The sequence below is a fragment of the Halichoerus grypus genome, chromosome 5, assembly GCF_964656455.1.
Source record: "Halichoerus grypus chromosome 5, mHalGry1.hap1.1, whole genome shotgun sequence".
In the NCBI taxonomy this organism is placed as follows: Eukaryota; Metazoa; Chordata; class Mammalia; order Carnivora; family Phocidae; genus Halichoerus; species Halichoerus grypus.
The window spans coordinates 33,159,668-33,185,488 of record NC_135716.1 but is presented as its reverse complement, the minus strand read 5'-3'; the positions used below and the strand labels follow the sequence as shown (position 1 = coordinate 33,185,488).

At 32.0% G+C, this 25,821-nt stretch overlaps 1 protein-coding gene across 47 annotated transcripts in view; it reads left to right on the top strand.

The window, feature by feature from the left end:
* RIMS2 (regulating synaptic membrane exocytosis 2) overlaps positions 1-25,821 on the top strand; it is a 583,728-nt gene that overhangs the window by 393,860 nt on the left and 164,047 nt on the right. For 8 of the 47 annotated variants that reach the window (XM_078072141.1, XM_078072147.1, XM_078072143.1 and 5 more), the window contains one exon: positions 16,102-16,134. The exons of 37 other annotated variants lie outside the window; for them this stretch is intronic. In XM_078072141.1, coding sequence (XP_077928267.1) covers positions 16,102-16,134 — 33 coding nt within the window. Of the gene's footprint in view, positions 1-7,144; positions 7,285-16,101; positions 16,135-25,821 lie in introns of those variants that run through there. 2 more of the 47 variants (XM_078072148.1, XM_078072126.1) reach the window with 2 other exon arrangements.

The following is a 25,821-nucleotide window of genomic DNA, read 5'->3' as shown; positions in this document are numbered from 1 at the left end:
AACCATCACTAGGTTTAACAAGTATGAGGTCATCACATTAACCTTCATTAAGAGCAGTTTTGGTGGAGTTGTAAGCAGCAGAAGGCTGAGTAGAATGGATTTAAAAGAAGAGAGAAAGGCGACAGTGAATATAGATGCCTTTGAAAAAGTTTGGCTGTAGGGGCGCCTTGGTGGCTCAGTCGTTAAGCGTCTGCCTTTCGCCCAGGTCATGATCCTAGGGTCCTGGGATTGAGCCCCACATTGGGCTCCCTGCTCAGCGGGGAGCCTGCTTCTCCCCTCTCCCGATCCCCCTGCTTGTGTTCCCTTTCTCACTCTCTCTCTCTCTCTGTCAAATACATAAATCAAATCTTTAAAAAAAAAAAAAGGTTTGGCTGTAAAGGAAAGAAAAGAAATAAAAATCTAAAACTGAAGGGTGAGATCATGGGAATGGATGCATGCAGGATACGTGGGAAATTTGGTGTGCTTTTGTTTCTAAATCCAGATTGTTGGTTCACTTTGTAGAGCTACCAGGCCCTAGCCATCTCCCTATAGTTTACCAAGGTATCTCAGTATTCTGTGGCTTCGGTCCTAGTTAGAATCAAGACTTTTTGATGTAGAAGGAACCTTATAAATCTTTTAATAAAACTGCTTTTCTTCATTGACAAAGGAGCAGAAAGCTAGAAGATAATCAGCTTTCTTCAATCCACATAGTAGCAGATCTCTAGTCTTGACTTCCAATGTATGCATTTCTATACCATGCCTCTTCAGATAAATAGCAATCTTCTTGCATGGGTTTCAACCATTTTATTTTAAATATTAGTGAATGGCTTAGTTCAGCTCAACCAATATCTGCTATTTTTAGTGTATTGTACTAGGTGGTTATTGAGGATACACTGACAAATCAGATGTGTTCCCTGCTTTGGGGAGGTCCCAAGATAAAAAAAATGATAATATAAAGAGAACAACAAAACAGAGCTGGTAAAATTATTTTATAGCATGTCACTTACATAAAGTGTCTTGAGATTGTGATACATACAAAGAAGAGGTAAGTTTTGAGGAGTTCTGGGTAGATTTTCAGCTTAAGAAATTTCTTCCACTGCTTGCTATAGTTCATATTCTGCCATTTCTCTAGTGGTTTTAATTATTTTAATAAATAAAGCTTTTAGGTTTTCCAGAACACTGAAATGTAAATAGTCCTGAGGAGACTGGACCTGAGCTATTATTACATACAGATCTTTATAGGAAGCAAGTTAGAGCCTGTGAGTAGAGAAAGTCAGTGTAGGGAGAGGGATGCTGAAAAATGCAACAGAGCACTAGGTACCTTGGAAGAGTGATAATGACGAATTCTGCCTTGAACAAGCCCTACTCTAGTCTATTAGTCTGCTCTAAATAGTGTTCCTGGCTATGTAGATATGCTCTAAACTTACTTTCCTAATGGATTTGGTATATTTAAGTTGTTCAGAACAATACTTGTCACATAATAAGTACCGTATAAGTGTTAGCTGTTATTATTAATGTTTCTTAGTGATATCTTGCTCCGATTTTGTATTTTCAGCACAAACTCTGAAAACTTTCAATTTAAAGTAAAAGCACACCTGATTATAAAAGTAAACCTGAACCATTTATTCAATTCATTTTGTTTAGTAGTTTTTAGGAAATTATTAATCTTGATGCTGTTCTTGATCACATAGCTTGCATAAGAAACAATACCTGGGGGAATAAATCAGATCAGACTGCAGCATTAGTTACTGCATAATACACTAATGCATTTGTATATGTTTTAATCCATGTGTAAAAATCAATATGCAAATAGAATACTTTTCTCTAAGAGAACTATTTAAATTATTAATACTTTTCAAGTTTTATAGTGTTTAGAGGACTCCATTGGAAGTCAATACTTGGCTCTTAAGCTCATTTCTACTCCTAGGCATATGACCTCTGGTGAGGCCTTTAATTTCTCTGCACCTCAGTTTCCTCTTCTGTAAAATAAAGTATCCTATAAGAATTTTTTTTATAGAAACTAAGTGTTTTTGGAGATGTACCTAATGAAATCTAAAGTCTCAAATAGTTTTGTTTCCAATTTATTATCTGTGTTGTTACTGCTATTTGTTAATTTTGTTTGGTTTTGGAAACTTAACAGATACAACCTTTAATTGGCTGTTAGTGAGTCATTCACTGTCAGGAAGATAGACTAAATAAACCCTATTGTACTACCTATCAAAAAATCATGTCCTTAAACATACAGAAGGAAAAATATTTTATCCCTTTAAGCCTCAATGTATAGTTGCCTACGTTATTTCAAACATAGATAACCTTGTAGATAAGAAAGAAAAGAAAGGAGGAAGAAGAGGAAAAAAAACAGGTTACAAAGGTACCAAAAATAATAAAGTAATTTTGACAGTCTGTAATGAATACTTACTTCTATAAGCATTGTAGAAGTTGGATAGCATTTAGGGTATGGGCAGGCTTTGTTTTCCTACCTCTCTGTATGCTTGTGAATGCTTCTAGGGCAAGGAAAGTACGGTATCCATGTCTTAATTTCCAAATTTGATTTATATCTAGATAACAATGGATTTTATATTTCCTAAATACAGCATTCCTTGCCAACTTAGATGAATGATGATTTGACTAAAAATTATATGGGAGAACTCAAGGATATCATAAAAAAAAGGAATTTATCATATGATTTTTCTCAGGATGAGCATTCAATCACATCTGTATTATGGAATAGTAACTTGGTGACAGTGAGCAAGATGGCTTGAAAGAAAAGAGACAGAGGACAAGACCATTTTGGGTATTTCAATAGTCCACTATCATGTTCTGAACTAGAGCAAGGAGAAGAATAAATGTGTTTTAAAAATTTCCCTCCTCATTCGAATCCACAAGCCTAAGTGAATCAGTTGTAGAAGTTAAGTACTTATAAACAAATATTTTAAAATTTCTTTTCCTAATCTTTCCTTTCCTTTTTGGAGGCCATTTCTCCTTATTTTACTTTCTTTCCCTTTTGCTCATTTTATTTCTTCTATACTTCCAAAGCCTCAATTGGCTAATGAGATTTAGTGAAAAACTCCCTTCTACCTACCTCATACCTTTCTGCATACTTCAACCATTACTCAAGCCATACCATCATTGACTTCCTAAATATAATCCTAAAGCCATCTTCTGTTTGTTGTTAAAAATAATGTGATCTTAGGAAGATGATAGACTAGAGAAAGAGCACAGGTTTTCGACCTTGGCTCAGGGCCTGTCTTTATTATGTACCAACTATGTGACTCTAGGCCTTTAACCTAAGTCAGTTCATCTGAGAAAAGGAAATCTTACCGTATTTCTTTTATGCCCAATATGCTACTTTGAGAATCAAATGAGGTAATGAATGTGAGATTGTTTGTACACTAGATAACTATTCAGTTATCCTTAATAACCAGCTCTTTGTTTTCTTACCTGTAGAAACCAACCACCTGATAGAAGGTCCTTTTTGTGTTTTATAGGATTAAATATGATGCTGTATGTGGAGGCAATTGAAGCATATAGTATTATACAAATATAGTCTTTTTAACGTAAGAATTTGTGCTCTTTAAATTGTAGCATTTGTAGGATTGGCTACCTGGTGTGATGGAAAGTAGCTGAAATAGTTATTTTAAAGACGTGAGTTTCTTAGATGTCACTTAAAAGCTCACTTCATAGTTAAGTCTTCCTGTGTAAAATCATTCTTCATATTATCTAATGTTTATTAAATCAATCTTTAAGCTTTCTCATCTACAAATTAAAATCACAACTGAATATTTACTCAATTCAATTTTAAAATACTCAATGGGAGTGTTAGTAAAAAAAAAAGAAAGAAAATTATCCGTCTAGAGCAAACTTTTTGTGTGTACTTGAATGGATTCCTAGTCTGGGCTATTTGACATATATTCTTTCAAAGTAATACTTACCAATTAAATTACATTGTACATCTTTGATTTTCACTTTTTACCCTTGGGTACTAGGTGTACAATATGATGGGCTAGCACTTTGTACTTAAATTTCAATTTTAAGTTCATTATTATTTAACATTAAGGAGGCTATTTTTTTTTTAATTATCAAAATAGTCCTTTAACAGAAAAAACTGTCTTTAAGGTGTTCCATCAGTGTATTTTTGCTATTTTTGTTTAGTATATCTAAAACAACTTTCAAACAATTGAACATTTTCCTGATACAAAACTAGTTTGCTAGTTTCATTTTAATACTATGGCCCATAATTCCAAGAGGGCTAGATATGGGTAGCTCTCAGCATTGATTTTTGGGTGATAAATGAATTAATGAGTCAGTAGTCAGTTCTGTTCTTTTTATGACTTTAATTCTGTTTTAAAATAGACATTTGAGTTTCAACATAGGGTTTAATAATAGTCACATTTAGAGCTTTTGGAAAATCTTCTGTATCTCAGTGTCCAAATTTCATCATCTCTGCTGTAGATATTCTTTCACAAAATCTGACTAGTCTAGAATAATATGAAGCAAGAGCAACTCTGTAATTTTAGAGATGGAAATAACCTTTCAACTTTTCAAGATCAACTTTCTCACTTCAAATATAACATATGAGAGGCCAGAGAGGCTATGAAGCTTGCCTAAGGCTGTACTCATAGTTAATAGCAGAAATGTTCTAGAAGCCACCATTCCTGGCTCAGACCGGTAACATATCTGTGACATTTTTTATCAACCAGCGATAGCCTTGATCTAGGTCTTCTTTCATTGTATATTGGCTGTCATTTATAAATTGATGGTTATGGGACTTCTTTCGTTACTGGCATAGAATAAATTTTCAACAAATACTTGCTAATTTCACTCTGTCAACACAAGACAAATGACTATAAACAACTTCTCTTCCACTAAAGTGTTTGTCAACTCAAAGAAAGTGTTTAAAAATTAAATGTGTTACATGTTAAGGTGCTTTCTGCCAATTTACAGGTAGGCTGAACCATTTTCAAAACAAGCCATTTCTACTTCTACATACTCAATCTTAAGTAGCATGTCTTCTATTTTGTAACATCACAAGCTATCAAGGGCGAAACAACTCTTTAAAATGACAAATGTGTAGGATTTTAGCAAATTTTAGGAACAACTCTGTAATGCTTGTTAAATCTTTCGTATTATATTGGTGGATAACCAAAAGTGCAGGTCTTTCAAAATCAAGGAATACTTTTTTTTATGAGCTTATTATTTGTGCCCAGAGAAATTAGTCTGTTGGTTTTTTATATTACAGATTAATTTGGATAAAGGGGCAGATGATTCCTTTATTCCTATAACTAAAGAGGGCTTAACTGGAGTTTTTGAGTTTATTAGAAAGTTTGTGTATTCTTTAAAGGTTTTAAGAATTTTCTTTCCACTAGTGGTTGATTGAAATATAGTATCTTTATCTAGATTGTTTACCATTCCAGAGTCCTATATTACATCTTTAGCAGATTATTTACCAATTAGAAAATCAGGGTATCAACTACACACCTAACTGTAACTTTAATACTCCCAAATCAAGGAGTTTGCTTCTTCACAATAGCTGATTTATGTTGGGCCAGAATAAAGCGTCTTATTATTAATAGCATTTATTTTAGGTTTAGGAACTGGAAAACCCTTACAATTAATGCAGTTGATTCTAGCAGTATAAGTAATCAAAAACAGTAGTTTATCCCAAATCACCTATATTTGATGTTGCAATATAGCATATTTTCCATTTTGACAGTGATTTCATCTTCCTAGTTATGTTTTGCTTAATATCATAAAATTTTGGTTAATATCATAAAATGTTAGTATCCCATTATTTATGGCCGAAGGTGGATAAGACACCAGAAAATTTTGTATGACATGGTGAAACTTCATGGGGATTAAAATATACATTGATAGTAACCAGCTACTTATAATATAGCTTTAGAAACATGTGAGTAAAAAACAGGCAAGTGTATACTTAAGTATTTATGGATGCTGCTATGAGATTAAATGGTGATCTGTGAAACTTTTGATACACAACTTACAAGGCCCTACATGATCTGTACTCTCCCGCTTCCCATTTCATTACCTCTTTAACCTCATCTTCTACTACTTTCCCCTTCATTCACTCTGTTCCAGTCACAGAGATCTCCATGCTTTTCTAGAACATGTCAGACATGCTCTTACCTCAGGACATTTGCATGTGCTGTTCTTCTGGTTGTAATGCCTTCTCCCCAAATAACCATTTGGCTAACTCCCTTACCTTCCATAAGTTCTGTACTCAAACTTGCCTTCTTAGTGAGGCTGTCTATGACTAGCCTATTCAAATGTCTGTCACCCTCTGGACATTTTATTTTTTTCTTACCTACTTCATTTTTGTTTTCTTAGCACTTACTAATATCTAAGTCACAAAACATTTTAATTATTTATCTTGTTTAATCTATTTCTCCCCTGGAATATAAACTTTATGAGAGTATGGACTTTTGTCTGTTTTGTTTGTGGTTAAATTCCCAGTACCTAGACATGCCTGAATTATAGTAGGTGCTGAATATATATTTGTTGGATTTAAATATATTTCACAATACTACAAATAATTCTGGATAATCTTAGATAAGACAGATAACTCATATTCAGTGACACCAAACTTAGTAGTTTTCATTGAAATAATATCCCCACAGCACATAAATTTTTCTGTCATTTAATGAAAGTGCTAAATGTGGTAGCAAAAAACTAGTCATTTTATCTTATCATATATTAAAATGTATAGATTTTCTCTTGGTACGTATGGAAGTCAATGCATTTTAATTCCAAATAAACATTTTATTGCACCATAATAACACAATGTTTAGCAAAATGTTTATTTCTAAAATAAATTAATATTATTTAATATCAACTAAGAAAAAAACTTTATTTGCCAAACCATTTTAATTATATTTTCTTCTTATCTTGGCCCCACTCGTTTTATTGAAAATAAATTTTGGAGATTACTGGAATAAATTTTAGTGCTCTGGATTTTGAAACCTATAAAAAATTCAAGTGTCACATCGCTGTATTTAAAATATTGACTACATATTACTTAAAGTTTATGGGAAAACATAGGGGAAAAAATCTAAAAAATAATTAGGTTCTGAAGTATTTTTAGGTTCTCGTTACACACATTATCTATACTTCTGACAAGCTCTGATTATTGTTTTTTGATTTATACTAGAAGTTACATGGGAAGACCAGCAGAAAAAGGTGAATGGTACAATAAGTGATGACAAACCATTGCCGAAAAAGAAACACCAATCTGAGCCAGGTTTGTCAGGGTTTGGAAAACTACTGAAAGCATGAGACTCTAAGCATTGCATTTCATGCTTTTTAAATATGTGTGTGCTTGTTGTACCTCATTTTTCTCATTTTGGTGTGAACTTTATAGTGTGTAGAGCCTATTTAAATTAGAGTGGTGAACACTTTATTTCAAGATTTGTATAGAAAACAAATTCTACATATTTTGGAAAAAATATATTTTTTTGTTATCAAAATTACTTCTCTAGGAGAAAAATTGACTAATTTAAGCATAAATGGTCATTTATATATTTGGTTGTCGTGACCCAAATTAAAGTACCTTCGTGGAAAGGCATCACAATATATAATTAAATATAATGTGTATAATTAAATATAAATATGTATAATTAAAGTACCTTAATGGGGAGGTATTACTTGCTTCCTTAAAAAGGACTCTACAACGCTCAATAATACTGTCAAGGCACTCTATCAGATACTGGTAATGACTTATTTACAACTTTTGCAGCTAAAATATTGCTAACAACAGCAAGAAGGAACGATAGCTTATTATGTGAATTCAGTAGTCTCTTTAGTCCATCAAATGAATTGAAATGAAGTGATTTTATTTTCCTCTTCCTTTCTTATTTGGAGAGGTATTATTAACTAAGTAGAAGACAAAAACTTGCACCAGGAGTAAAAGGAAGAGAAGCAAAGGGCAGAGGTAATCAGTAAACTGAATAATCAGTCCGAGTTTTAATCAGTAGTTGGATGAGAGTATATTGAAAATTTCATTCAAAATTTTAGGATGGCGTTTCTGATAGTGGTATTATCATTAAAATGACTGTGTCTATGGTAACAGTGTTAATGTATTTTTATATGGTGACTCAGTTCATCTTACATCTCTAAACCTTAGGCTTTAAAATATGTCAATGTATAAATTAAACTAACTTATTAATGAGTATTCACTGCTATCCTGTTGTATGCCAGGAATTGTGGTTGGTACTGAGTTATTCAGGTAAACCACACCAATGCAGCAATTGTCCTCATAGAGCTTGCATTCTGGCAAAAATACATAAATTATAAGTAATTATACTAATGATTAAGCTACCACAATTGTGATAGTACTGTTCGGGAGAAGAATAAATAGGTTGCTTTGAGAAAAAGAATTATGTCATATAAGTCTGGTGAGCAAGGAAAAATGCTACAGCACAAATGGCTTTATCTGTGAATTCTCTTTTAGTAAAACACATTCTGAAAATTTAATAAAATAAGCAGGAATTTACATTGGGAATTTAAATATAGTTATACATTGTAAGAAAAATATCTTGCTTTTTTTTTTCAATTTTTCAATAAAGCATCACAATTTGTTTGGAAGATAATAATCACCTTAATATATTTAATGGGATTTAAAGATAAACAGTATAAAATTAATGATTTATGTTATGATTTATGTAACAAAAATTATTACTGTAAAAATCTTTCCTTGCAATATTGTGTGATACGGGTTATCCTTGGTCATACACTGTTGTTTGTCTTGTTTGCCATCATGTCTGATTACATAAATAGGTTTGTGGCCATATAGATCTATGTAAATAAATTACATTGAATATTAAAGTCATGGAACAATGCAATGTTTGGCTAAAAAAAAATTTAAATCTCACAAACAAAATTTTTTAAATCTCCGAAATATTATTAATTTGTATATTCTCATAGCATATATACACTTTATCCCTTGAGTCCTCTAATTAAAGATAAACTTCATGTGTAGAAGAGGAAAATTAATGTAATTAGAGGGCGCCTGGGTGGCTCAGTTGGTTAAGCAACTGCCTTCAGCTCAGGTCATGATCCTGGAGTCCCAGGATCGAGTCCCACATCGGGCTCCCTGCTCAGCGGGGGGTCTGCTTCTCCCTCTGACCCTCTCCCCGCTCGTGCTCTCTCTCATTCTCTCTCTCTCAAATAAATAAATAAAATCTTTAAAAAAAAAAAAAAAAAAAAAAAAAAGAAAATTAATGTAATTAGAGTGCCTTAATGTCATGGTTTAAAATGGTTATAGATTTTTCTATTTTGGCAATTGTGCATTTTCCTATATACTAGGAAATTCAACTGGCCCTGGAAATTCCCACCCTAAATGTCGCGAGTAAGTATGCACTATGCTAAGGCAGCAAACACTATGTTAAATGTTAGTGTTCCTAAATATTTTTGTTTGTTTCTTAAAGGTGGGATATGTAGGGAATATTTTTAATTATTGAAACTTTGAAGTGATAAAATGGGAGGAACATAGTGGGATATCAGGTGAGTGGGGCTAATTACATTTCAGTAACATGTTTTGAGTGTGGGCTTTACGGAAGACGTGTTTGGAGTCATCCTTTCTTTCATATTTAAGTACATCTCTGGTAGTAATAATCTATTGATTGTAATCCGTGTTTAATACATAATTTTTATTCACTAAAGTCTAAGATAGCATTTTCCATTAACTGTCAGAGATTCTTCATCAGAAGACTGTTGTAGTAAACTTGTGGTGTTAGAAAAAGTTTGTAAGGACTTGAACCCAAATCTGAGATGCAAGGTCAACTATGTGTATCAATAGCATATATTGTCTTTTTTGTTGCTGTTTTATGAAAATCTGTGCAAGAATAATAGCTGGGAATTTTACCATTTTTAGGATGTACACTAACATCTTAAAAAAATCATTTGAAATTTTTACTTTAAATATAAGAGTATAGAACCAGGGGACTAAATGGCACTATGTAGGCTGGAAAATATGCTAATAAATATTTGGATGAACTTTAACTATTATGGACTAGTATCTGCTTCTTTTAAAGAAAAACCTTGATATTTCAAAACTAGACTGCCCTGAGGGGATTATCAGCAAGAGGGGTGATTTATTTTCCGTATCTCTTACTTAATTGATGGTATAGATGAAGATCCCTGGGAAATATAATGGTGTTTATCACATTAGTATCTTAAATATGAGCAAAAATATAAGTATTGTACAAATGATTTTAAACTTCAGGTTTTATGGATAATGTTTAGTGTAAATCACTAATATCTTCCTCAGGGAGATGTGAATTAGATTTTGTTTAGGTCATAAAGTTAATAAAACATTCTTAACATAAACAAGGTTATTTGAGTATGGAAAATCTGTTGCTTAATTTTTCAATGAGCAATCTGATTCTAGACTACAATACTATGGTCTATAATAATGCATTGCTATTAAACATTGAAAAACTTTAATCTGTTGAACTTTATATTTTCACTTTGTGAGTCTGTCTGTTCTTGTAGTAATTGAAATGTATCTGAGAAAAGAGCATAATTTACATAAAATATTTTATCTCATATTTTGCTTAAACTCACCCCGCAAAAAACTCTGGTGAGAAAGCTAAATTTAGTTAGGCTGAATGAATGTTTTAGAACTGATACAGTTTCTCCAAATAAAGATCTTGGACTTAAAAAGTTCACAATGGACTTTGAGATACAATTTTAAATGATTTCTGATATGTTTGATGATTAACTGATACTATTCCTAAAAGGATTATCTGCCTCGATTTGTTACTTTTTAAATGTAAGATATGCTATAGCTAGGAAAATTTTGAAATGACTTAGCTACCCTTATTGTAATTACCCTGAAACCGTGATGGTGCTACTTTGCTGTTTCTTCTCTGGAAAATAAGTCTGTGCCTTTCTGGGAAAGTAAGGGCAGTGAAACACTTTGCTGGGTTACTGTATGATTATACAATATTTTGGAAATAGAAACTATTCAAAGTAACAAGTTGTGTTTTATTACATACTATAACATCTTGATGCATAAGCCCTTAGTTTTTAGCATTATATGATTAAGTTAATGTATTAACCTTTAATTTTTTCCAACATGGACATTTCCATATTGTATTCTTTGTGGATCTGTAACTGTGGTGAAGGTAGGGATTTTTTTTCTTCTACCTTTGGATTTATGCTTTATGAAATTTATTTTAAGAAGAAGTAAATATTCAAAGATGTGTTTTGTTAGTGAATTTAATACTTAACTTTTTTTAGTATTTTGATGTAATGGACTTTTGCTTCCTTTTATTTTTGAGTACTTTGACGTTTCTTAAAGGTGGAAACAATGTATTTCCATCTAAATCAATAATCTAAATTAGTCTTCTAGGTAGATGCTAGTCCAATCCATCTAATCTGGAAAAGAGAATCAAGATTATGATCTTGGTCAGTATTAGAAGCTGGTAATTTCCAAATTGTTGTAGAAAAAATGAATTTTATTTTTGAAAGAAAAAAAGTGATATAAAACAAAGTAAATATTTTATGCAAGACAAATCAACTGATGGAATTTCAGAATTAAATACTATTGATACCTTCAGATGTAAATATAGCATTCTTTGTTAACAACTATGTTTTCCTATCAATAAAGTGAAATTTCATGATTTATGAGTTTAGTTGCTTATTTAAAGTTAGTTCAGTTTCCTCTAAACACACAGATAAGCTTATAAGGCCAAGCTGTAATTCAATGACTATTGTGTTTATGATAAATAGTGTGATGTATTTTGAAAGTCAGTTATTTTAAACTCCCTCAATACATTCTCTGAGTATATTTTTCTAATGTATTTAAAATTGCATTATGTGTCAGACCTCAAGGACAGAATCAGTAAAAAACAGTACAGCTAGGAAAGAAGATGTTTAAAAGATAAACATTTTTATTAGTGAGTTTTTAAAAACAGCAAAATATTTTAAAAGACTGTACCTTGCGTATTTTAAGAGGTAGAAGTTATTGTAAATATTCAATAATTTTAGGGTTGCTGACAAAATTACAGAAAGTAATAATTAGTTTAAAAAATAAGCTCAGATCACTTGGTTGAGGAATTCTTCAATAAGATTTTGTCACAGTGGTGAGTTTTAGTTTGAAATCTGTAAATTTGGTAAACATTTTGTTTTTATATTCTAGATCCATCCTGATCTTTGTACCCCATTGAGACTCTCCCACAAAATAGTTGCTTATTTAGGCTTCATTTTGAAAGGTATCTCTCCTTACCCCAAAGGGACATCCTAAGACTCTATGATCTTTAAAAAGCCCTCATAATATGATTAGTTTTTAATTATATGAAAGTTCTATTTTAAAGTATTAAGGCTTCTGTTTCATTGTCAGGAATCTTTAACAGAATGCTTTCTCCTGAAGGACATGTGTTTACTCAAGTACAATTACATCTGATAATAGGACCTTATGTCTGTTGTAAATGGTGATAAATGAGAAAGAACATTAGAACATCAGTGGGTTTCAAATAGATATCATACACACTTGGTAAAAACTGTATTTGTAGATAAACAGACCCATGTACATGCCTTTTAAAATTAAGTTGATTACAGATTAATATTTCTTTTTGAACTTGAGGTGTATTAAGTTGAAATATAATGATAGTTAATACATTGTATTAGCAAGAGAAAATTTTTGGTTTGTACAAAATTTTGCATAAAATTTGGCATCATATACATTCTTACAAATTTACTTTTTTACCAAATAAATCAATGAAAGTAATTATATATCTATTTATCTTCAGTAGATTTTTTTTTTTAATTTTAAGGACCAAAAATACAACAACTTTAGTTGGTAGGTAGGTAGATAGGTAAATAGATAAACACATACATATTATATTACTTTGCTTGATTAAAACCCCATTCTTTTTATAGTTTGCACCTTGATGCACCTAAATTTAAAAGCACTTCTCAAAAATAATTTACTATAAGTGGTGAAATGATATTATGGGGCTTATGAAGTATTCATCATATCTTATAAAGGTCTTTTTCGATATAATATATGAAAATATTTTATTTCTCCTTTGTTGGCTCATATGATGGAAAGAACCAAAAAAAAAAAAAATACTGTATATTCTCTCTGCAAAGTCTTTATATTTTCTAAGTCTAAAACTAAAACTACGATTCAGCCATAACTATGATAGTAATGGATACCAAAGAGAGGGTATACTTTTACTATCCTTAACTTCTTACTATCTTACTATACTATCTACTATCCTTAACTTCTTACTGGTTATTGGTTAAAGGAAGTGTTAGAAAGAGTTCTCATTAGAACGGACATTAAAACAGCACTGAAAAGTAGAATGTTTGTGGCATAGTAATGATCAAAGGAAAAGTAGAGAGATAGGAATTGTGGAGGCAGTTACTCTTAGCTTCTTCAAGGCTTACAGAAGTCTGCAGTTCATTTCAGTTGTATATGTGAAATAAGTATTTACAGTTTATTGCCACTTAAATAAGACCTGGCTGCTTAAATGATGCTGACTATAAGTTTTTCTTTTAAAATGAGGCTGTTTTAATACAAATAATGTATAATACAAATTCTAGCAACAAGGAAGACAAGAAAGCCAATTTTTTAAAAAATATATTTGGTATAACTAAGTTTTTGAGATTTTATGATTTAAAGAATATTCTATCTGCTAATTGAAATTGAGTGATTTTTACATAAGAATGGTTATGACCTATTTATTAATGGATCATCTTCACATAAATGATGGAAAAATGATTTAATGGGAACTTTCAGTTAGTAGTGAGATCATTGTCAAATCTTTCATTTTCATCCTTTTATGTAATATAAATTTTGTATTATTTTATTAAAAAATTAAATTACCAGTGCTAAGTGTTATCGTATTTCTCACAAGAGTAAAAACATTAGTGAATTACTTGCATAGTTGTGGCAGTTACCTTTTTGTAAAAAAAAATTCTAACTAAATACTATATAATAAAATGTCCAGATCAGGTGCAACCATGAGAAGATTTTTTTTGTTTTTTCTTTGCTTGACTTTTTATTTCACATGTTTTTATTGGGTCATATAGCATCTGGTAGAAAGAAAGTTGACCTGGTAATCAGGAGACCTCTGTTCTATTTCTGGTTCTGCCACTGAACTTGTTGTGTGACCTTGGGTAAGTCACTTGAACTCTGTGTGCCTCAGTTATTCTCTGTTATTAATGAATGGATGAGTGGAGAAGAATTTTGAATGTTTTGAATCTATATAACATGAAGAACATTGCCTCAATGCCATTTTAAAATAATTCAAGATACAGAAAAATGCTAGGTAGAGAAAGAGCTTCACTTATTTATGTTGTGTTTACATTTTCTGCAAAAAATAATAGTAATAATAATAAAATTTTTTCTTAGAGAAGGAATATACCTAAGCAGTCATTTTATCCAATTCATATCAATTTCATTTTAACATGCAATGAATTTATTTTAGTAGTATGGTAAATATATATATAGACAAATTTTGCATATGAGAAATAATACGAGATATAATACAATTCAGAATTAAACTGTGTTATTATATCTCTGATTTTTCTATCTTCTTTGAGAAGTGGGTGGACTGGGGATGGAAAACAAAATATGACATATATCATATTAATGTATAGAGTACATTTCAGCAGGGTAATACTTTTCCTAGTGGTCAATCCTATCAACACAGCCTGGTTTGCAATATAATTATGATGAAATTTAGTGTCCAATTTTGAATAGATCAAAGATGTGCTCAAACAGTAATCAAAATGACATTGTTAAATTTCAAAATGTGTCATTCCTTTCCAGTTCTCTATAATTCATACTAGGATTTCTCTTGTTTCTAAGAAAACAAGTTTTGGTTATCTTAGCAATCTTTTCCTAGTGGAAAGTTTTCATTTTCTGACTATTCAAGAAAGGAGATAAATTTGTTATAGGAAAGAATCCTCTCAAGAGTTATAATTTCAATATACCAATATTCCAAGCATATTTTGATATGTTTTTCTATATAGCTCTCAAAAACTATGATATAACCATTGCAGAAGTGAATTTGGTGTTTTGATTTAAGAATTTTATGGTACCTGACTCAAAACTAAGTATGTGATGAAATGGGAGATTTTGGTTTTGCATTACAGTGTTTATCTGTGTCAGTCATACTAACTCACTAATATCTTTGGAAGAATTTTATTTCCTAGAATGCTGAGTTTAGCAGGTATTTCCTGCTTTCAATCACTGTATAAAATGTCTTCTGAACTCTACTAGCAGTGGAGAAAGAAGTGTTTCCAAAATGTGTGCTGTATCTATTATAGTAGATGTTGGATTTTGATGGGCAAATTTGAATAGAGATGTCCGTGATGTGTTATGTGGCGTCTGTAAGAATTTTCTGAATAAATAGGTATTATAAGGGAATATGATCAAATAAGATTTGTCTAAATTTAAGGTTCATTGAATTTTTAATATTTAGATAAAGCCATATATTTCAGCTACTCTTTTTATAATGAATCTTTTAGTTGTTACTCTCTATATTTTATAATATAATGTTTTATGGTAATATTTTGCTGTAGTGAAGTAATTTGGTGGAATATTGGCCTGATAGCCCATGTGTGCACTCATCAATTTGGGAAACTTGAAAGACATAGAAATCTGTTGGAACTATTTTTAATGTTCTTTTTAAAGTTTATCCAATTAAATTATTTTCTTTAAATGATAATTAAAAATTCTAAAAGCATTTTCACAGATTTTAAATGGACTCAGGAATGTCTTGAACAATATGGTCATACAAGTAACATTGTTTTCACTAATGGTATCTTTCTTCAGCGTCAGTGTTCAGGATTGGCTGTCTATAAATAATCGTAAACTTTTGAATCTTCTTTATTTCTACACTAACTTTATTTTTCTGATTCTGCTAATCCATAATAGCTTAACCAATTCTCCATCAGTTCTTCCGTATTCTTTTTTTAAATTTTTTTTAATATGGTACGTATTTTATTATATCTTCCCTACAACTGTGTACAGGATTCTTTCTCAAAATGATTTGGGGCCCTTTCCTTCAGTGTCACTTTTTACCTGTTGAGTACATCCACTCACACTCATCTCCTTTGTCTATGTCTGTCCATAACACGATGTGACCACAGAAGAAGTGGACTCCACAAGGAGAAGACATGCAGGTCTGTCTCTTCTACTGCTTTTCTTTGTTATTTTTTCATGTATCTAACTTGTTTTAGAAATTTTTTACTATTTTTTATTCATTTCATAATTTTTCATTTTCCTCTAATATAAAAAAATGTTAAATCTTGCAGGCATTTTTATTTTAGGTAGTAGTATATTCAACTTTTAACAGCAACTGCTCCAATTAGATTGATAAAAATAAAATGATTAATTTTCATGTAATATGTATGTGTATATATATATATGCATATATATATATGTGTGTATTTTTTCCATAATGGGTAACTAACTCCAGATCCAAATATATGTATATGTATATATGTTTATACATATATACATATAGATATATAGTATTTAGCCAGTGAGATTAAATTAACAAACTAATCATATTTCATTCTTCAACTTATTTTAGACTTAAACCTTGTTTTCAACTTTATTTTACATAATTCTAAAAGTATTTTATTTTTATCATGAGTTCTGCAATGTGCTAGACATGTGGAGAACAGTGAAGATCTAATACATGTCCTAAATAAGCTCTCAATACCACTGAGGAGTTAAAATATGTGGGTAACGTGCTGTGTTAATGTGCCAATATGGATGATTCTAGCAACATGGTCTACAAAGATATAAAGTCAAATAAAATCTGTTTCAGCTAGATGGCCAGAAAAGGCTTCATGGAAGAAATAACACTTGAACTGAAACTTGAATATTCATTCAACACTCATTTATTATGCGCATGGTGACATGGTCCTGTTCTAGGTGCTGGAAATAACAGGACACACAAAATAGCTCCCTATCCTTGCAGGCTTTTTCTAGCGTGAGTCTGATAAGTAAATGCAATAATATTACAGGTGCTATGAGAAATCTATGTATATAGAATACAGTGGAATCATAAAGGATGGTATGGTCATTTCCACCTGGAAAGTATGGATATTAGTTCAAGAAAGACTTCATAAGAAAGATAACATAATGAATTGAACATTAAAAACTAGAAAGATGTTGCCCTCGTGTGTAGAGAACATTTCAGGCAGAGGAAACCATATGGGAAAAATGACTTCAAACAAGTTCAGCCAAAAGTAGGCAGGGGAGGGTTTCTGAAGATCATGTAGGATATTGAAACATGTAAAGCAAGACAGGAACAAGATCAGATATTTTTTCCTAGAAATATTGCTGTGGAAACTATATAAAAAAATGGACTAGAGCAGTAAAAGCAGAAAACTCATTTATGAGGCTATTGAGCAGATCAGTAAAGAGATGATAATGGGCTCACATAAGGTATCAGTAGCATAGGAAATTGATACATGAGAAGTTATATAAAGATGTAAAATCTGTAGGACTTAGTCACTGATTGGATATTGTTGATGCAAGAAAAGGAGAGAATAAGATAATTTCAGATGGCTTAAATGTATGGATAGATGGTGGCATATTTTGTCAGGATAAGGAATGTAGGTTGAACAAGTTTTAGGGAAAGAAATAAAAGAATTCAGTTTGAGGATGGGTTGAATTTGACATTCCTTTGGAAATTCAGGTATGGCTATCTGATAGAAGTGATTGAATGTATGGGTCTGGAAACTCAGCAGAGAAGTCTGGGCTAGAGACATAGAATAGAGTATCAGCACTTAACTGATTCCATTGGAATGATTGGAATTGTCAGAAGCATATGAAGAATAAGAAGAAAGCCAAGAATCACATTTCTGGGGTTACCAACATTTATTTACATTTAAGGAATGGATGAAAGAACTAGAGCCAGAAAACCATGACAAAAAGAACTTTTGAAAGACAGTAGCGTATCCAGAAAGGAACAGAATTCAAGAAAGGAAAGTGTTTCAAGAAGGGTATACTCATCAGAAAAATTCAAGAGAAGAACAAATATTGTTAGATGACAAAACTAACCAATAACGATCTTTGCCTAATTGGTGTTAGTGAAGTTGTGGAGGGTGGAAGCCAGATGGAAGAGAAGGAAAGAGAGATCTAAAAGAAAAAAAAAATGAAGATGATTGTAGACTAGGTGAATGAATGAATAGCTTGGGGGAAATTATAAAATGAAGAGTAGCTACCCTGGGGCTACAAGAGAGAGCTCACCAAAGATATGTAGGAAGATGATGGTTTAAGTGAAGAACTTAAATTTGTGATGGCATTGGTTCTCTAATGTGTGATTGACTCATTAGCACACTTCAGATAAATTGTTGGCAGTTTGTGGGCAGTTATAGTAGAAAGAAAAAGAGGATGTTGAGGGTGGCTGGCAAGGAAAGCATTTAAAGTAATGTCCAAGGGTGCCTGGGTGGCTCAGTCAGTTAAGCGTCTGCCTTGGGCTCAGGTCGTGATCCTGGTGTCCCCAGGGTCAAGTCCCGCATTGTGCTCCCTGCTCAGCAGGGGGGTCTGCTTCTCCCTCTACCCTTCACCCTACTTATGCTCTCTCTTGCTGTCTCTCTCTCTCTCAAATAAATAAATAAAATCTTAAGAAAAAAAAATAAAGTTTTGTCCAAGATAGATTAGGGAAGTCGCTAGTCATGTGAAATCATGCGGTCTTGTTAAATCATGTTCAGATGCAGAGTTTTCCGTGAACTGGAAGAGAAGGGGTTCAATGAAAGAACAGGAATTTGTGGAAATATTCAAGGCTAATGGAGGCAAATCGAGAAGGTTATTTTCAGAGACTGAAAATAGTGATGATGCTTAGAGGTTTTCAGATGTTAGACAATTCCGAGTAATATAAAGATACAGGGTTTGGTCCTGGGAGTGAATTTCTGAAGTGGAGCATGGATTACAGTTTGGAAAGGAAAGGAAAGTAATAAATTTTGATGTAGAATTTTTATATAGGCATTGAAGTCCCTGATAGCCTAAGTTTGACAGGAAATGGATGAAGGAAATTGCCCAGAAAGAAGACAGTAGCAGCAAGGAAGTATAATGATATGAACATAAAAGGAGTAAATTTTATATGAAATTAGAAAAGTAAGAATGTGGAAGCAGCAGACCAGATCTAGAAGAATGCTGATCCCACTTCCGGGATTCCATATTACTTAAAGTATAAGATTTGGGGCAGTTTCTCTTCAAAATGTTCCTGATGGAGGTAGTATTCTTGTGGAAAAATCAACTTTCCATTCAGGCTAACAGGGTGAGATGGGGACTCAGATGAGGCTGAGAATGAATAAGATTTAAGTAAAAGCAATCGGGCATCAGAATTCACAGTAGAAAAGATTAGGATGTGGGAAGGAATGAGGGAAAAATTAGAGGAAAAAGCTCAGGATAGGTGTGGCTGAGGGTACAAATCAGAAAATGTTAAGAAAAGAATAGATGCTAAGATAAGGAAGAAATGAACTATTGAATATGGTAGGGGAGAAAACACGGAGAAAAATAGAGAATGTAAGCTAAGCTTTGGAAGGGGGAATTCAACAGATTGAACAAAGGAATCTCCATGATAGGCATAAAGGTAAAAGGAAAGTACTTAGTTGAGGGAGTTTGAAAATTAGGAAGAGGAGAAGATTGATAAAGGAAGCAACTTTTCTTAAGAAAAAAATCAGTGCTATCTAGGACATATGTGGAATGGTTAAAATACAGAGGAAAGAGAATTTTGTTGTGTTCAAATATCAGGTCCTAAATTACTTTTAATTTTTACCTAAACATAATTTGAAGTCTTTCTTAGTGTAAACTTTAAAGCTGCAGTCGTAGCTATAGATCTACAACACTTACTTTCCGTCTGGTGGGAGGAAGCTGGAGTGAGCTTTCTCAGTTCTAGTTGTAGACTCCCAATGCTTTAAGTGGGGATTTGATCTTATTAACTAGCACTGAATTTAGGATTCCACAGACTCTCCAAAGCCTAGAGATAAATGAAGACTAATGCATTCCATTCCAAGGGAAATATGAGTAAGGAGAGAATGATAGAGAAGATAGTAAGAAGAGCTTCAGAGAAAAAGGAGATAATTTTAGAAAACAGTAAATTTTGTAACAAGCAATTCAGAATGGATTTCCAACTGTTTAATAAAAGTTAGATGAAGCTAAAACTTTTCAAAAACTGACTGGAGACTTGACCAATAAAATAATATCTTTATTAAACTATCATCACATCTCTAATGAATATGTAAGTTGGTTATTTCTCTGTATCAAACACCACCTATTAATACTTCAAGCCAAAATGTGATGGGAAAATAATTTCATAAGGCTAATCATTTTCCTGACATATTAAGTTGAAGTGTGTATTTTACATTTTACACCACAAAGGACCTTCACATCTGTCAATAGGTCCAAATATGGTCATTGCAACACAATTCTACACAGTGAATGAAAGAATGGAGTTTGATCACACATTTTGAAGCAGCAACCCCCCCCCCACTAATTTTAGCCCTTGCAAATAATAACTGAGTTTCTTTTAAATGAGAAGTAGTGAGTTTTATTAGGGCTTACACTTTTCGTCTTACTCTTAAGAAATTTCATATGACAATTTTATTTTTTTAGATAATTGTAAAACAGATCTTAGAGACCATTTGAAAGAGAGCTAATGATACAAAGGGATTTTAAAAATACTGTTCGTAAGTTCCATAAAATAACATCTGCTCATGTTTTTGAATTCAAGTTTTAACTACACAAATTTTCAGAATTACTCCCAGACCTGGTCTAGAGCATCTAGCGATCTTAGTGCTTGTGTAATATATGTCTTACTCCTAAGGAGATTTCAAAAACAAAAGATGTTTTGTCAGCATATTTCTTATTAACTACTTAGGTAAATTATTATATTATAATACCAATTATTATATTATTATGTTAACTAGCTTCTTACATTATTATAGTTGGTTCTGTGCTACATGAAGAGTTTTGGAAAATATATTTAAAAATTTCTATTTCAGACTGGTCCATTGGTCTGCCAGGTACTAATGTTAATTTGAAAAGCTTAACAATTCAAGTTGAACAGATTTTAAACACTTCTTAATAAAAATACAACTGGGAAAAAATAACATGTCTTGTGCATTGTAATTATTCTTTTCTAATTTTTTAAAATTTATTTTAAATTCTTTTAAAATTTTTCCAACATTTTTGAGATATAATTGGCATATAATATTGTATTAGTTTGAGGGGGCACCTGGCTGGCCCAGTCAGTAGAGCATGTGACTCTTGATCTCAGGGTCATGAGTTCAAGCCCCACATTGGGCATAGAGATGACTTAAAAAGACAAACATTGTATTAATATTAGTATTAGTACAACACCATGATTTGAATATGTATAAATTATGAAATTATTTCCATAATAAGTTTGGTTAACATTCTATAATTCTTAATAAAATTATTACTTCACTTCCTGTTAGGGTTAGCTAAGGGAAAGTTTTCAAAATTAATACAACTACAGTATTGTTTTTAGCATTAAAACAGTTCCTCTTTTTTGCTTTATTTCTGTGATTATCCTGAATGTTGCCCCTTGAGATATGTTAGTCCAAACCTGCATTTCAGTTTTTATCAGATTTGTTTGGCATATATGCCATGTTCTGAATGCTTTCACTTGACATCTTGTTCTACTTGTGTTATATCCTAAAAGGTAAAGAGAAGTAACATTCATTGTAGGGGAAATTTACTATATCTATGAATATGTACACATATAAACATGCATATAAGCTGTTACTGAAATTTCCCAAAATCTTTCAATTATTGATTTATTATCAGTCTTATCATTACACACAGATTCTACCCATTTTTAGGTATTTTCTCTGCATTGATTCTATCCTACCTATATTTAATGAACTCTATCATTGATGAAAGTCTGACATAGATACTCAAGATTTGCTCAGTCATGGAAACCATAACTCTGTAGTATACTGAAATTCTACTAGAAAATGTAAATCAGTCAGTTCCTAGGAGGAATGGAGTGTTAACTCCCTCTTCCTTACTGTGCTGGCTACCTTAGACGTTACAAGAGACACAGCAGCTTGGAATATTTTATGTAAGTTTAAGTTTAACGTTTTATTAAGTAGTGTTGTGATATTTTAACCAAAAAAGTATCAAATGAAATATGAGTATATGTGCATATATATAAAAACATATCACATCTATATGAAAGCTCCTATTAATAAAGTATAATACTTAAGACTAATTCTCTAAAGCATATATATACTCAAATATAAAGGGAGAGTTTAGAAAGTTCTTGGAACTTGTAATAATAGGGATAGCCACACATGGAATAAGAATGGTCTTGAGTATTTCTTCCTTGTGTGGTTGGTGTGAGGGAAATTGAAAAGATTATTAGAATAGATTATTAGAATATTAATTAATATGAATAAAAGATTAATATAATAGATTTTTAGAATAGGTGTCAAGAGAGCTAGTTTTAGCTTTAGTCTTGCTACGGGGCTCTGTGATCCTAGACACATAATTTCAGATCTTTGGGTTTCAGGTATCTCACTTTTAAATTGGGGTTTGGAATGCATTGTTTTTTAATTTTTTTATGGGTAGAAAATTCCATCTGCCTTGGAAGATACATCCTGAATTTGAGATGTTACCTTGCACTCTGAATACTGTAACATTTTATTTTACCTTGGCCTATTGTCCACCTTAGCTCTCTTTCCTGAAAATTTCAGTTATTGAGGAAAGTATTTGTTCCTATAAGAAATGTTAGCCTGAGAAGCGCCTCGGTGGCTCAGTCGTTAAGCGTCTGCCTTCGGCTCAGGTCATGATCCCAGGGTCCTGGGATCGAACCCCACGTCTGTCTCCCTGCTCAGCGGGGAGCCTGCTTCTCCCTCTCCCACTCCCCCTGATTGTGTTCCCTCTCTCGCTGTGTCTCTCTCTGTCAAATAAATAAATAAAACCTTAAAAAAAAAAAAAAAGAAAGAAATGTTAGCCTGAGAAGCAATATTAGAGCACAGACTCTGGAACTAGACCACCTGATCAGCCCCACCACGTATTTGCTGGGTGATCTGGACAAAGTTGCTCTTTGTAGATTCCTCAGATTCCTCCTCTCAAAAACAGGGATAATAATAGTACATCAGCGGGTTATTGTATGGATTAAATTCATTAATATATGATCTGTAAATCACCTAAAAGCAGTGTCTGGTACTTAGTAGGCACTATATAAGTGAAACTAGTATTTTTTTAAATTTTATAAAATACATTAAAAACCAGAATTTTTATTTTGAGTTGGGTATATTGAAGCCCAGGCATTTTGATGGGTGGTCCTTCATTCTATGATACAGAATTAGTTATTTTTGTTATGTGCATCACAAATATCTTCTACTAGCTTATGACTTCCGGTTTAGGACATGGCTGCCATACAAACCCGAGCATCAGAACTGCTGCACCCAGACTGGAGAGCTTTGTCATTTCTGGGACAACAGAGTTGGGTAGAAATCAAGAACACTGAAATCCGATTGGTCTGAATTCTAATCCAGTTTCTGTCACCCACTAGGGATGTGACTTGGGCTGCAGTTAGATTAAAGGGTTAATTATGTTTTAATGAAAGCGTAAAAGAGCTTTTCTCTGAAAAGAGCAGGACTTTCTAAGAATAAAATAAATACATTCCTAAGTAATGAAATTTGAAAACAGACTTGACTACAGTGTGACAGGTATAAACTTCAGAATCTCAAAATCAGCATAAACAAATTAAAAGGCAAACAACAAACCGGGAAATTTGCAGCAACTCAGAGTATTAAGAGCCTTAACATCTGATTCACTCTGACAAATGAATTATGTAGTCTGTAAAACTCTAATAGAAAAATGGGCAAAAGACATGTACAGACATTTCACTAAGCAAGAAATTTAGTGGACAGTAAATATATAAAAAACATTTCATTCCAATATAACCAAATAGATGACTTTTTAAAAAATGAGATACTGTGTTTCATCTGTTTAAAAAACAACACTTTAATGCTGGTGAGAATGTGATCCACGAGTGGCGGCATAATTTAGTATAATCTTTCTAAAAAGTAATTTTCCAATATAAATCAAGAGTCTCAAAAATATTCACAGACTTTTGACCTGGTGGAAATAGAGTTCAGATAAAAATGTATGTACCAGAGTATCACTAAAGCATTATTTGTAGCAATGAAAAGGATGTTACCATGAATGTTGAATAATGGGGGAATGGCGAAATTATGATACATATGCAGCCATTTAATTGAATAATTTTATTGCCATAGAAATTAGAAACACTTATTTCTATATTTTTTTGTAATTTGAAAAAAATTGAAAGTGATAATATCTGTAAGGAACTTGTCACAGAGTTCTTTCCATACTAGAAAGTAAAAAAATGGTAGTTCCTATTTACTACTGAAACCAATTATGCCAAAAATTTCATTTTCAGACAGATATATAATGTAAACAATGAATAATAAAGGTGAGTCTTTATTTAAAATGAGAATAAAAATAAAATAGGAATAAAAATCCAAAGCAGAGACTAATAAAATGCCTGTAAAATAGCCCAATAATATGTAAACTTGGCTATGCTAGACCCAAATCCTTCTCTAGGTATCAAAATGGCATATTAAACTATCATATAACATAATTGGCTTATATAAAGGAGAGTTTATGCCTGAAATTCTTATTTTAGTGGTATAAAGGTATTTCACATCTGAAAAATTCATTTGTTTAACAAATATCTAATAAACATTTTCATATGCTAGGCCTTATTCTAGGTGCTGGGAACATAACAGATCTCCCCTGTCATGGAAATTATATTCTTGGGAGAGCAAATAGTCACTAAAGAAGATAAGTTTAGATTGTTATAAATACTATTATTTAAAACCCTTATGTACTTAGTGTGAGTGGAGTGGGAAGGCATTATTTTAGATGGAGCAATCCAGGAAGTCTTTCTGAAGAGGTGATAATTTGAATTGTAGTAAGAAGAGTAAGAAGAAACAAACTATGCAAAGGAACCAGGAGATACATAAGTAATTAAGATCAATATATGGCAGATAAAGTCAGGACTTCTAAGTTCAGAAGAGGAGAATAATTTTTGCTATAAATCTTCCTTTTCTGAGAAGACATTTAAGTGTCAGCGATGGATGAGAGTTTTAAATATTGAAGATTTTCAGGGAAATGAAGGAATAAAGTATAGCTCTGGATGGTAAAGTTGTGATTAAAATATTTTTAAAACCATTTGAGTTGAAAGGAAAGGATTCAATGTAATAAGTTAGGAATCAAGTTATTTAGTATTAACTTGTACAAAATACTAAGTAGTCATTAGCACATGGTTAAAATAAGTTATGATTGTTTTCAGATCACTTTCTCTTCGCTCATTAAAGCTCTATACTTTTATATCTATAATGAAAGCATTATAATATAAAAGGGTTGGCATGAATGATAAATCAGTTTCATATGAAAGAGGGTAAGTTGGCATGAATAATGCTACATTGAAGATAATTGCTAAGGGAGTTTAAATTAGATTACAATTCAACTGAAGAGAAGGATGTTATTTGACATATAGATGATAGTTTCTTTTTATTAGTCTGTATGAAGGCTTCAGGGGATGGGGTGTGGGAGGTGAGAGTAAGGATGAGGAAGGGAACTGATAGTAGGAAAGGCAAAGTTTAATGGAAAGCAAAATGATAATAAGTAAAAGTGATTAGATTCATTAATCATGTGACCTAACTGATGGGGAGGTCACAGTTATAGATTCTAAGGTCATGAAGAATGTGAAGGAGGTTGATAGGCCATTTCAGAGTAATGGAATGAGAATCAGAAGGAATCTCTAAAAAGAAGATTAAATATTTAAA